The 12,790-nt window shown below is 41.9% G+C and overlaps 1 protein-coding gene across 3 annotated transcripts; it reads left to right on the forward strand.

Moving 5' to 3' along the window:
* Nucleotides 1-96: 96 nt before the first annotated feature.
* On the forward strand, nt 97-10,435 carry fancb (FA complementation group B). 3 transcript variants are annotated; one of them, XM_077001986.1, is made up of 9 exons: nt 97-228; nt 532-1,494; nt 2,536-2,691; nt 3,152-3,244; nt 3,540-3,668; nt 3,964-4,127; nt 8,272-8,654; nt 8,754-8,988; nt 9,225-10,435. In XM_077001986.1, the coding sequence occupies exons 2-9, from the start codon at nt 589-591 to the stop codon at nt 9,649-9,651; spliced, it is 2,493 nt and encodes an 830-aa protein (XP_076858101.1). In that variant the 5' UTR covers nt 97-228; nt 532-588; the 3' UTR covers nt 9,652-10,435. The 3 variants fall into 3 exon arrangements, with proteins under 3 accessions (XP_076858101.1, XP_076858103.1, XP_076858102.1); XM_077001988.1 differs by having other exon boundaries at nt 145-228; nt 536-1,494; XM_077001987.1 differs by having other exon boundaries at nt 146-232.
* Nucleotides 10,436-12,790: the final 2,355 nt, after the last annotated feature.

Genomic DNA, 12,790 nt, shown 5'->3' on the forward strand with positions numbered 1-12,790 from the left:
TGTTGCCCTAAAGCAACGAGTAACAGTTTAAATCGGCTTGTTTCCTTTTAGGTTAAAATTGTATAACACAAATAAACTGAAGACAACCGGCCAATTTTTAAGTAAAGTTGGACTGTTTACACCAACAACTCGCTGTGACTTTAAGAAACCCATGATGCGGTCTTTCTCCGGGGCGCGCAATGTTTGATCAGTGGAAGGGATGTGGAACAAACTAATAATTGTGTATTTGTAGGTATTGTACCAAATATTTCTCGATATGATTTTATTTTATTCTGAGAGGTGGGGGTGATCATATTGCCGCTGTCAAGCTAGCTAACTGGCCAAACCAGAAGTATCTTATTCGCAGAAGTTGACTAGTTAGCTAGCTACTACCTATCTGAAGTTAGCAAACTGGCTTAAAAGTTAAAATAAGTGAAATAATTCAAGCGTCAGTTTTCTTTATCAGTTTTAATAAACTGCTACATTACAAATTTATGAAGCGGTTCAATGTTCCATTATATTAAGACTAAAATGTGTTGTGTACTTCCTTAGCCAGCTTTCAAGATTTGCGTTTCCCTTGGCAACCCGCGGGTGTCACGCGTGGCGAATATGGAGTCGGAGCGGAATATTCGAATCATGGCGTTCCACGGCGACCTTCTGATCTTCCGGTGCAGCCGTTCACGTTACACGTGTTCTGATATCGCATTCTGGAAGATGTCGTTCAAACCAGACCTCAGCAAGTTCTTAAATAAAGAGTACAGTACAACCAGCATGTATAAAAGCAGCTCCAGAGAAGCTGACATAGTTCACTGCGCCACTGCAGTGGACATCAGAACAAGACAAAAGGTGCCGTGTGTTCTATTGAGGCTGATCAAAACCGGGACTCGGGGCTTTAAGTACATGCTTTACTCTTTAAACAGTTTGAGCCGTGCAAGTCTCCATGCAGAGTTCACAGTACCTTATGAGATAAGAGATAATGTCTCAGTACTGTGTGGGCCCGTATTGGTATGGAGTCATGAGAACATGATATTTTGCACATCCCCACAAACTGGTGAGGTTAAGAAAGTCCCAATTCTTTTGACTGTCAACTTCATCGGAGAGCTGCCACTTTGGAAGAGGGAATTAATAGTTGTAGGTTCCCAAATGCATGCATCAGAGGATATGGGAGATCAGGTGAATGTCACTGAAGGAAGTAAAACTCTCCTGTACTTCTTAGAGGATGGCAGGACTTTGAATGGAGCATGTCTTTTCCCTGATGCTTACAACTCCCTCATCCAGTGCATGGTCTTGTTGTCAGCTGAAGATGTCGGTGGGCTCATGAGATCTACTGTACTAGCAGCAACTTGCAGGAAACAGCTGCTGCGTTTCGTGAACGGATTACCAGAAGATATGTGCCTTCTCCCATACGAAGACCCTCAAAGCATTCAGATAGTTCACACTGGGGCCAGCAGCTGTCTACTTGCTGTCATTTTCAACCATGGCAATGTGTGTGTAGTGTGGAAAGACACCTTTAAGGTACGCCTTTTGTGTAACAGGTAATTCTCTGATATGCTATTATATGATATGATATGATATTTAAACCATTTTAAATACCCAAAATAAATGTCAGATGTAATTATTAATTACAATAATTAATCATTACCATTTGATTTTAGAACTTTTTTAATGCATTAAGTATGTCTGGTTGCCTGTCCCTCATTGCATGAACATGGACTGCTTTTAGTAGTTAAACACCTGATGTACAGGTTTTGGAAAAAACATTTTTAACAGATTGAATGGTTCATTAAGATAGCGATGATGATGATGCCCTTCAGCAAGATCCAGGAATAATTTCTTTGCTTTACAACAAGGTTCAGTTGAGATTCTGCACGTTATAGTGCCCCCTGTCGTCTACTGCCAGCGCACATCTGCCCTGTTTTTCCAGCAGCCCACATGTTGCATCATGCTGAGTTATGGGGAAGTCCATGCTGTTTTTTAATTTATTTTTTTGCTTTGTTTTTATTTCTTTTACACTCACAGTATAGCAGTAGAAATTCTTTTTCAACCCCTTTCTTTTTCAAGGCAGTCGAAAATATATTCTCCGCTTACATTAGTGCATTAAGGTTGAAGCTTTCTTGGAACCTCTGGGGTTCGAATTCAGTGTGCCCTTTGGGTGGATTGCACAGAGTGCCCAGTTTAAGATATATAATATGAGCTATAGAACTGCTCCGTATTTACTGACCCCTCCCCTGTACATCTGGCCATTCTTTATAAGAAGCTGATTATGCGGTCCGAATGTGCTAGAAACCTGGTCATTGTCCTGGGCAACCTTAACCTGCACTTGCAAGTTTCTCTTATAAGATCACAAGATTCACCTCACTGTTCTCAAGTGTCCACGCTTACCCCAGTAGACCCTTGCTGCTCAATAATACAGCATAATACAACACCATTGCTGCTGAGTTCCCTCCACTGGCATCCTGTACTCAGTTGCATCAGATTTAAAATATTCTGTGTTATGTTTATAAGCTGAGGGTCTAGTGTGCAGTCTGTATCCATTCTGATATCTGAGCTCTCCAGGTGGCCGGCTGCTGGTCAGGGGTCTCTTTGCTCCTCGTGGACGACTTCGTGGGCTGTGGTTCCGATCAGATGCTGTTGCTGTTTGATGAGCTCGGTTCGGTTGAAGACTGCCCTGGAGAATTCCTTCTCACAGACCTCTGCGGCATCCATTACTCTGTCAGTCACCATCAGTCCTCCATGCTAATTCTCACCCAGACCTCTAGTGTTAGGGCTAAGCTAACTCTACCCAGTCCTTTAGTGTTACGCCTAGGCTAACTAACCCAGTCCTCTATTGTTGGGGCTAGGCTAACTCTAACCCAGTCCTCTAGTGTTAGGGATAGGCTAACTAACCCAGTCCTCTAGTGTCAGGGTTAGGGTTAGAATAACTCTATTTTTAGTCAAATTTATTTATATAGCGCTTTTTACAACACATGTACACATGTTGGATTGTGAGCATTATCTGGCTTAATGTCGTTTTATGTGAGACAAAATGTATAAATTATTACTTTAACGTGACTCTCCTTATAATACCATTATTATTCTCCTATGAATATTTTAAATGTTCTCTGCCATATAATTCAAGATGAAGTCCCACAACCAACACCATTATAACACAAGCTACATATTTTTCTCATAGCGTGGAAGAACAGATTGTGAATCCGCAAATCCAGGCAACCCAGTCCAGGAGAACATCCTTCTTACAGTGCAAGCTTTAGACTCCAGATTGCAGGTGCTCTGGTTACATATCTCGTACAAATCTCCTACAAAAGCTTATGAACTCTGACTTGCTTTGGCCAGGGAGAAAAGATTGAATGTTATTAAGATTGAATGTTATTATCCACTTAGAGACATGCCCATACATAGAGAGAAAAGCAAATCATGTTAATCAATAAACAGGAAGCAGTATCTGGCAGTCAGTGCTTAAGGGTGTATGAAAATGTACATGTATCAAACTTGTATGTGGCTATATAGTATTCTACCTGGAGGCATTACGTTTTTACAGCTGTTTGTTCTTGACCTTTCAGAGTGGCCTGGCCTTCCTACAGGAGCTCCAGAGAGATCTGAGTGTTAAGGATCAGGTTCTCCAGCAGTCCATAAGAGCTCTTGCTGACCTGGTATTGGACATGGAACATCAACCAAGCCCTCCACAGCAGGTCCTCATTGTTGCATTCATGACTAAAGTTGTCAGTTCAAATGTGTATCTTACATAGGGTCCCTGGAAAGTGGCAGGGATTACTTTGGCTGTGGGTCTAGGAATCCTCTGTTAAATACTATTGGATTACTAAGCCCTATGTGTCTTTAAATCTGCTTTATGGCAATTAAAATACCGGTAATTACTACAAGAATATATTTGAATGCTTTTAACTAAGTTTTAGTTTACCAAGTCTTTATTGATAACAGTCAGACATCACAGTCTGTCACTCCATTCTGTCTTTAAATGTGTGTCAGGAGGGGCTGGCATCTCTGTGGGATGAAGAGAGTGAGGAAGACGTGCATGTTCTGAACAAGCCGCGGCGACCCGATCCAGAATGTCCTCTGGTGCAGAGGATGTGGTACAGAGTGGTTGACCAGAGCCTTGTTTTTGGACTTCTTCTGACACCATCTACTGGCATGTATGTTTCTCGTACTAAAAATAAGATCAAATAAAAATGTGGACCAGGGCATTTGCTTGCTCTCTTTGGCAGTCTCTGCAGCACAGCTCAATATCAGAATGTGAAATATGATGGCAGACAGCAGTGCTGAATTTTGAAAATAGTGTGAATTCCTTTGTCAATGCGGCATGTGCCGATGAAGTTCTTAGACTCCCTGCTTTTAAGATTGTCATATAGTGTGAGGTTGAGAAGATTTTGGGTTCATGGTACATGGTAAATGTGCAGACTGTGCATTTTAACATATGTATTGTTGTGTGCTGTTGAGGTCCTGAAGGCTGATTCAACTGGGGGACCCTTCACTCATTCCCTAGCTGAATTATATCAATCAATCAATCAATCAAAGTTTATTTGTATAGCGCTTTTCACAACACATGATGTCACAAAGCGCCTTACAGGATTTAAAAGGTTAACAATACTACGGGTCCAGAACCCTAATGAGCAAGCCAAGGGCGACAGTGGCGAGGAAAAACTCCCTAAGATAGTGGGGAATAGGAAGAAACCTCGGGAGAACCAAGACTCAAAAGGGAACCCATCCTCCATTGGGCGGCCCGTTAACACACAGATTACACAAAATACAGACAAATACACAAGTCACACACAAATCACACAATCAGACTAAGTAAAGGTAAAAATGAAAGTTCTGGGTTATGATATTGTCACTGTAAATGTCTGTTGATGAACGCCAATCCTTCATTCCGTGTCGGAGCAGCGATGCTGGTATTGTAGGCTCCGACTGCAATGTTACTCTCCAGGTGAACCTCGGAGAAAAGATACGAGATGTAGTAAATATGTAACAGATTAATCAAAGGCCAAACTAAACAGATGAGTCTTTAATCGAGTTTTAAACATTGAGACTGTGTCTGAGTCCCGAATAGAGGCAGGAAGATTATTCCACAATTGTGGAGCTTTAAAAGAAAAGGCTCTTCCACCTGCTGTGATCTTTTTGATCCTAGGAACAGTTAATAACCCTGCGTCCTGCGAGCGAAGTGAACGCGCTGGGTTATATTGTTCAATAAGTTCACTAAGATAGTCTGGAGCTAAGCCATGCAGCGTTTTATATGTTAATAAAAGTATTTTATAGTCAATACGGAATCTAATTGGCAGCCAGTGTAATGACGATAGTACGGGACTAATGTGATCAAACTTTTTAGTTTTTGTTAAAACTCGTGCTGCTGCGTTCTGAACCAGCTGGAGTTTGTTTATCGATTTACCAGAACATCCAGCTAGGAGACTGTTGCAATAATCTAAACGAGAGGATATGAATGCATGGATTAGTTTTTCTGCATCACTAATATTTAATATGTTTCTAATTTTGGCAATGTTGCGCAAGTGAAAGAACGCTACCCTAGTTATATTATTAATATGTGTATCGAATGAGAGATCTGGGTCTATTGTGACGCCCAAGTTCTTTACCTCTGCGCTGGGGGTTATAGTAAAAGAATGTAGATTCAATGCTGCATTATGTATCTTGTCTCTCGCAGCCCTAGACCCAACTATTATCAATTCTGTTTTATCGGCATTTAGTGCTAGAAAGTTACATGCCATCCAATGTTTTATCTCTTCTACACATTTCTCAATCTTACTGTTTGCGCCTAAATCATCGGGTTTTGCCGATAAATATAGCTGAGTGTCGTCTGCGTAGGAATGGAAACTGATGTCATGCTTATGCATAATTTCGCCTAAGGGTAACATGTACAGTGTGAATAGAAGTGGTCCTAGGACTGTCCCTTGTGGGACACCATATTTAACCTGCACAGATTTAGAGGTTTTATTATTAACACTTACACATTGGAAGCGGTCAGTTAAATATGATCTAAACCAGGAGAGTGCGACTCCTTTAATACCTACTGTGTTTTCTAGTCTATCCAGCAAAATGTTGTGGTCTACAGTATCAAAAGCTGCACTAAGATCCAACAGTATAAGGAACGAGACGAGCCCATTATCGGCCGATATTAGCAGATCATTCACTACCCTGAGTAAAGCTGTTTCAGTGCTGTGGTTTGGTCTAAATCCTGATTGGAACTTTTCATGGATACTATTTGATTGGAGATAGTGGTTTAACTGATTGGAAACTGCTTTTTCTAAAATTTTAGAGATAAATGGGAGATTAGAAATGGGTCTATAGTTGGCTAAAATCTGCGGATCGAGATTCTGTTTTTTAATCAAGGGTCTAATTACGGCGCATTTTAATTGTTTGGGCATGTAACCTAGGTTAAGGGAGGAGTTAATCATATTAAGTAAGGGCCCTGCAGTGGCTGGGAGTAGGTCTTTAAATAGACGGGTTGGAACTGGGTCAAATATACATGATGTAGGCTTAGACGAATTAATCAATGTTGTGAGCTCTTTTTGCGATATAGGATTGAAGATATTTAGCTCAGTAATATTTTTGGATGCATAGTTACTAATAGCTGAACTACTGGGGTTGGATTGGAGGTTAGGCTGCGATGTATTATGACTTATTTATTATATAAATGTAAAGTTTCACAATGTAGTCTGTGTAGCCACTAGGACCATAGCTTGACTGTTCAGTAGGTGTTATTTTGGTGGTAAACCAATCCCTGCACTGGCATTGACATGTAAAAACTGTGACATTACTGTTTCTGATACTTCTACCTGTTCAGCACTCAAGCCACAACCATATCATTCTTAATGTTATGTTGAGAGGATGGTCTACCAGCTAAATAATATCTGGGTAGCTGTGATTGTAAACTGCCCAGGGGTGAATACATTAGAGGGTTCCTTACAAATTATGCAAGGCAGCAGATGGGGTTAGATTTATGCTTGAGGTTTATAGATGGACCTAATTAAAATGGCCAGTAACTGGGGGGAGTAAATACAGTGTTTGTAATAAACGGTATAACTTATTGCAGTAGTCATGGTAATACTTACACATCAGCTGCAGTTTCACACCATTGCTTTGTCCTGTCCTACTGGGCTTATTTGACAGAAAAGATCTGCTTCACTAATATGTTTGGTCACATGTGCGTTTCACTGGAACACCAGTGCTGTTGGGCTGTTTGTACAGTGGGTACAGAAAGTATTCAGACCCCTTAAATGTTTCACTCTTTGTTTCATTGCAGGCTGGTTCTACTCCTTCATTGGGGTCCAGCTTTGTTTAATTAAACTGACTGGAAAGGCACACACCTGTCTATATAAGACCTCACAGTGCACACACCTGTCTATATAAGACCTCACAGCTCACAGTGCATGTCGGAGCAAATGAGAATCATGAGGTCGAAGGAACTGTCCAAGGAGCTCAGAGACAGAATTGTGGCAAGGCACAGGCCAAGGTTACAAAATAATTTCTGTAGCACTCAAGTTTGCTAAGAGCACAGTGGCCTCCATAATCCTTAACTGGAATATATTTGGAATGACCAGAACTCTTCCTAGATCTAGCCGTCCAGCCAAACTGAGCCTTGGTGAGAGAGGTAAAGAAGAACCCAAATATCACTGTGGCTGAGCTCCAGAGATGCAGTAGGGAGGAAGTGTGTGGTATGTGTGGAGAAAACCAGACACAGCTCAACACCTGCCCAATACAATACCATCAGTGAAATGTTGTAGTAACATCATGCTATGGGGTGTTTTTCAGCTGCAGGGACAGGACAACTGGTTGCAATTGAAGGAAAGATGAATGTACAGAGATACTGGACCACAGATTTGCTACTTGGCAATGTTTTATACATAATGAATAGGGTTATGTATTTTGTAACCAAAATATTGGTCTTATGAGCTTAATGCCTTCTGTACCAGTGTGTCTTGCACTGGGGTTTGAGAGTTATGCAGTTTGTGTTCATTCTGATTCTGGTTTCTGAATTCTAGCATGTCGTTAGAGTTTGTTTCTATGGGAATGGTCTCTGAAATAGCCCTCCCCCATGAGTTAGGAGAAAAAAATGTAACAGCCTGCAGCTCTGTCATGCTTTATTTTAAACAGGAGAACTAAAGTACCTCGCACCTGTCCAAAAACAAAACAGTATCCAGGAGTCAGGAACAGCTTCCTTGACCAGCCTGTTCTGATACTGGACTTGTCATTGATTTTGCAGGTTGTGTGCGTGACTAACTTCAGGGTGGTCTCCCTCGTCTGTTGTGTTCACTTTCAATCCTCCAGGGTGGATAAGAAGATGATTGGCTCCGTTTTGTGGGAGCCATGTGGTGGTGGAATGGCCCCTGCTGTGGTTCAGAGTTGGAGTAAGATGTTGTGGTACCCCCAGCCCCTGCCTTCTCCCTCCGAGGGGCCACCAGCTGCTAAGAGAAGCAGGCCTCCTTCTGGACTGGGTGCCCATGAACCTTTGCAGCAGACCCTGGTCATTGTTACTCAGCTCACACCACTGTTTACCTTTGGTACAGTCACCTGCTCTGTCTGGGTTCACTGTTCCTCCAACATAACAGAACGAGCAGGGCGCCCGTGTTTTCTGGTGAATCTGGACACGAAGGAGGTACTTCAGGGGAAATTCCGCCCACCACTTCTTCAGGACTGCAGTTCTGTCACAGGTAATGTGAATTCATATTGACCTCAGATGCCACAATAAATCAAAAAATAAGTCAAAAAATGAATCAAAAGCGAACCAAAAATCCCTGGTGTCTGTTCAGATGAAGCCAGAGAGGATCTCCTCTGCCTGCTGGCGGCGTTTGACTCCTGGCTCCTGCAGATCGAGAGCACTGGACACACAGTAGTGGATGTGGGGGCGTGTCTGGAGGAGAGGCTCGGAGCCAGGCGCGTGGAGGCCAGCCCACAGTATCTGCTGAGATGTTCCGCCCATGGTGCCACACTTTTCCACTGGCAGATCTGTGGGCCCTTTCAGGGACTGCTGGGTGTTCACTGCAGGTGAGAAAGTGCCATTACCAAAGGTGCCATCACAAGGGAGAGCAGGCAGTATACGTTCATTAAATTTAATGCCATTTTGATTAAAATAAGCTTTATTTATTGTGCTTTATTTATACTAAAACTTATTTTAGACTGGCAGGCTGATGAACAGCTATGTCCAGTGTGTCTGGTAGGGAATTTTCTTGGTTTAGCAGGTGCTGGATCATGTGCCTTTGCACTTTCCTTGTGGTTTGCAGTGACAGGTTCAGCATGCTGGAGTTGTTGAACTCACTCTGTGACTACCTGCCTGCATCCCACCACATTGAGGTTCTCCATGGACCAACTCCACAAGGGGTCAGCCAGCACCTCACCTGTCGTCTGGATACAGAGATGCAGACAATAACAGAGGGTGTGGCCTCTGTACTCCAAGAGGAGGATGTCAAGGGGTTTGATGGTACGAGGGATCCTGCCTGCCCGGAACAACTGCAGAGTCAGAGGGAGGAGTGGCAGAGTGAGCGTGAGAAGGGCAGAAGCAGGTTGCGCCCCCTGGTGAACGCTGAGCGCTACCGCAGCCTAGTGGAGAAGATGATTCAGGCACAACTGGATGGAGACATCAGTGCCCAACAAGGAGTACAGCTGGTCAGGAACCAGGGGTTTAAAGGACCATCTGGCCCTGTGAAGTGAACCAGGGTTCTAAAGGACCATGTGGCCCTGCGTAGTGAAGAAGCCACTAGCTTTGGTTGGATTCACAGTGCAGTCATAATTAGTTCCTGCCGCAATCTGTAACCTTTTCACTATATTTTTGGACTGTCCAATTAATGTATAATATTACTTTGTAAATGTTTGTTTAGTATAGAATGCTGCTAATCTGCTGCTAAGTCACTACTGTAACAAAGTACATTGACTAAGGTATCATCTCTTTATTTCTCCTGTTTTGTAAAGTTTAATAAATAAGTATTAAGACTATGCTAAATTACTCAAGGTTATATATCATTAGAATGATATTTTGTCTTTATCAGTAATGGGCATGCATTATTAAAATGCCTCATAATCTGTAGGGCTGAATTTAGTAAAACTTCCAGCTTTTGTTTACCTGTAAAACTGAATCATTACTGAAAATATTTTTGCCTTGGGTGGGGCAGGTGGATAGCTTTCTCTTTACAGCTTTTTTTTCTTGAAAACACTTAAAGCTGCCATTGGCCTTGAGGGGAAACCTCAGCAATGCAGTTCTTCCATGTCAACAATGAACTGTTATGGTCAGTGAGGGAATGTGATGGAAAATGCAGCCTGTGTTTGTGTTACTGTGGTAAAGACAGATTGGAATGAGGTAGAGTGGAAATAGTGCTTCTGACCAACCCTGTGGAGCCTTAAAACTGTGTTGGCTTAAAATATTGTAGAATCTGCATAATTTTTGTTTGACAAAAAATTGTATACTTACACACACACACGGTAATCCGTTCCGGAACTCACGTTGACAACTGATGCGGTCGAGTTCCGAATTAAATTTCCCCATAAGAAATAACTGAAAACAAATTAATTGGTTCTTGACCATCAATTGTTTACCATAATTTCCCCATTTCCCTACTAAAATAATGAACAATTACACTCTTAGGTAAGTAATACTGTATAAAGCTAATGTTTTATCAAAATAATCTAACATCCAATGAATTTCAATGCTAAGTCCGTCACACGAATGCCTTTTTCATACTTCTCTATGGTTGCCTTTTTAACTCTATTGTTCTTGCCATTTTCTTCTTCTGCTTTTCTGCTATGTGCGGCATGTGACCAAAGCACAAACTGTTTACAAAAGTCACGTGAGTTGGGTCGGTTTCCAAAGTTTTGTTCAAGCTCTGAGACAAAATTTTCTTTAAATTTTTTGTTGAACTCTGAATATGTCGAGTACTGAGGTACTCTGAGTACAGAGTACAAAGTTTCAATCAAACTCATGTTTAGTAACAGGAGAATCAATTAAATCATGTTTTAATTATTAAAATGATTTGTAGCTAATCCTTGACCATTAGTGGTTGTGTTGGGTATGTCACATGGACTTATTTGACAATGAAGATATGTTGTACTTTACTATATTGGGAATTGAGTGATTGTTGAGGCAGACTGAATATTTAGAGTTAGAAAATGATAAAAAAAAAAAAAACAGAATGTGTTTAAAATAATTGCTTCTTGGGGGTTCTAGATCTGGTTTGGCAGTTATGGCCTGGTGGTTAGGAACGGGGAAGTGATTAGGGAACTGGTCTTGTAACCAGAGGGTCGTGGGTTCGATCCCCAGACCTGAGGCCATGACTGAGGTGCCCCTTAACCCTCAATTGCTCACTTATATAAAAATGAGATAAAATGTAAGTCGCTCTGGATAAGGGCGTCTGCCAAACGTAAAATGTTTTTAACATTACAAATAAGGTTTGCCTCTTCCAATGGTTTTTAGTCTGTTTTTGAGTCTGTGTGAATCTCATATACATCCTGATCAAACAAAAAAGAATTTAGAACGTTCCAGATTTTAAATTTAACCACCTACTACAACCCACGAAGCAACAGGGTTCATAGCGCTTTTATTTAGAAAAACGATACGCAAAATGAAGCAATGACGTGGCCGATGTTATCCGAGGCCTCGTTTGTTGCTGATCACGTGATTTTGCTCAATATGACACAAGCTCCGAAGCGGGGCTTCATCGGACACGCCCCCTTTTTACTCGGTACCCGTCTCGAAGCCTCGCTTCAGATGTCCCATCACTATGTTTTGGATACATTTGCATTTTGTCAGTTCTCTCACCATAGAGGTAGCATGATGCGTTGTCTACAACCCTGCAAAAGATCCCTGCAAAAGATCTCCAGCAGGCCACTAATATTCATGTTTCTGCTCAAACTGCGGGTGGTATGAGGGCCCGACGTCCACAAGTGGGGCTTGTGCTTACAGCCCAACACTGTGCAGGGAGATTGAAATTTGCCAGAGAACACCAAGATTGCCAGGTTCGCCATTGGTACTCTGTGCTCTTCACAGATGAAAGCAGGTTCACACTGAGCACATGTGACAGAGTCTAGAGAGAACATTCTGCAGCCTGCAACATCCTCCAGCATTACCGGTTTGGTAGTGAGCCAGTAATGGTGTGGGGAGGCATTTCTTTGGACCTCCATGTGCTAGTCAGAGGTATCCTGACTGCCATTAGATACCAGGATAGATCCTTAGACACTTTGTTAGACCATATGCTGAAGCTGTGGGCCCTGGGTTCCTTCTTATGCATGATAATGCTAGGCCTCATGTGGATGAAGTGTAACAGCGGTTCCTGCATGATGAAGGCATTGATACTATGGACTGGCTTGCCCATTCCCCACACCAGAATCCAATCGAGCACATCTGGGACATCATGTCTCGTTCCACCAATGCTATGTAGCACCACTGACTGTCCAGGAGTTGACTGACACTTTAATCCAGGTCTGGGAGGAGATTCCTCAGGAGAACATCCATTGCCTCATCAGGAGCATGCTCAGGCCTTGCAGGGAAGTCATACAGGCACATGGAGGCCACACACAATACTGAGCCTCATTTTAACTTGTCTTGAGGACTTTCCACTGAAGTTGCATCAGCCTGTCATTTGATTTTCCACTTTGATTTTGAGTATGATTCCAAATCCAGACCTCCATGGGATAATTATTTTATTTTACATTAATTTACATTTACATTTTTTTTGCTATTTTGTTCTCAATGCATTCCACTATGTAATAAATAAAAATTTTCAACTGGAATATTTTATTCATTGAGATCTAGGATGTGTTATTTTAGTGAGCTTTTTTTTTGAGCAGTTTTTATACACTA

This window comes from Brachyhypopomus gauderio, chromosome 4 (genome assembly GCF_052324685.1).
Source record: "Brachyhypopomus gauderio isolate BG-103 chromosome 4, BGAUD_0.2, whole genome shotgun sequence".
Taxonomy (NCBI): domain Eukaryota; kingdom Metazoa; phylum Chordata; class Actinopteri; order Gymnotiformes; family Hypopomidae; genus Brachyhypopomus; species Brachyhypopomus gauderio.

What these genes read in the sequence shown, in the direction of transcription:
- fancb (XM_077001986.1), top strand. Translation starts at nt 589, where the DNA reads ATGGAGTCGGAGCGGAATATTCGAATCATGGCGTTCCACGGCGACCTT. An exon ending in TCTGCGGCATCCATTACTCT is followed by an intron (nt 2,692 to 3,151) that starts GTCAGTCACCAT and finishes TTTTTCTCATAG; the next exon opens with CGTGGAAGAACAGATTGTGA. An exon ending in GGACTGCAGTTCTGTCACAG is followed by an intron (nt 8,655 to 8,753) that starts GTAATGTGAATT and finishes GTGTCTGTTCAG; the next exon opens with ATGAAGCCAGAGAGGATCTC.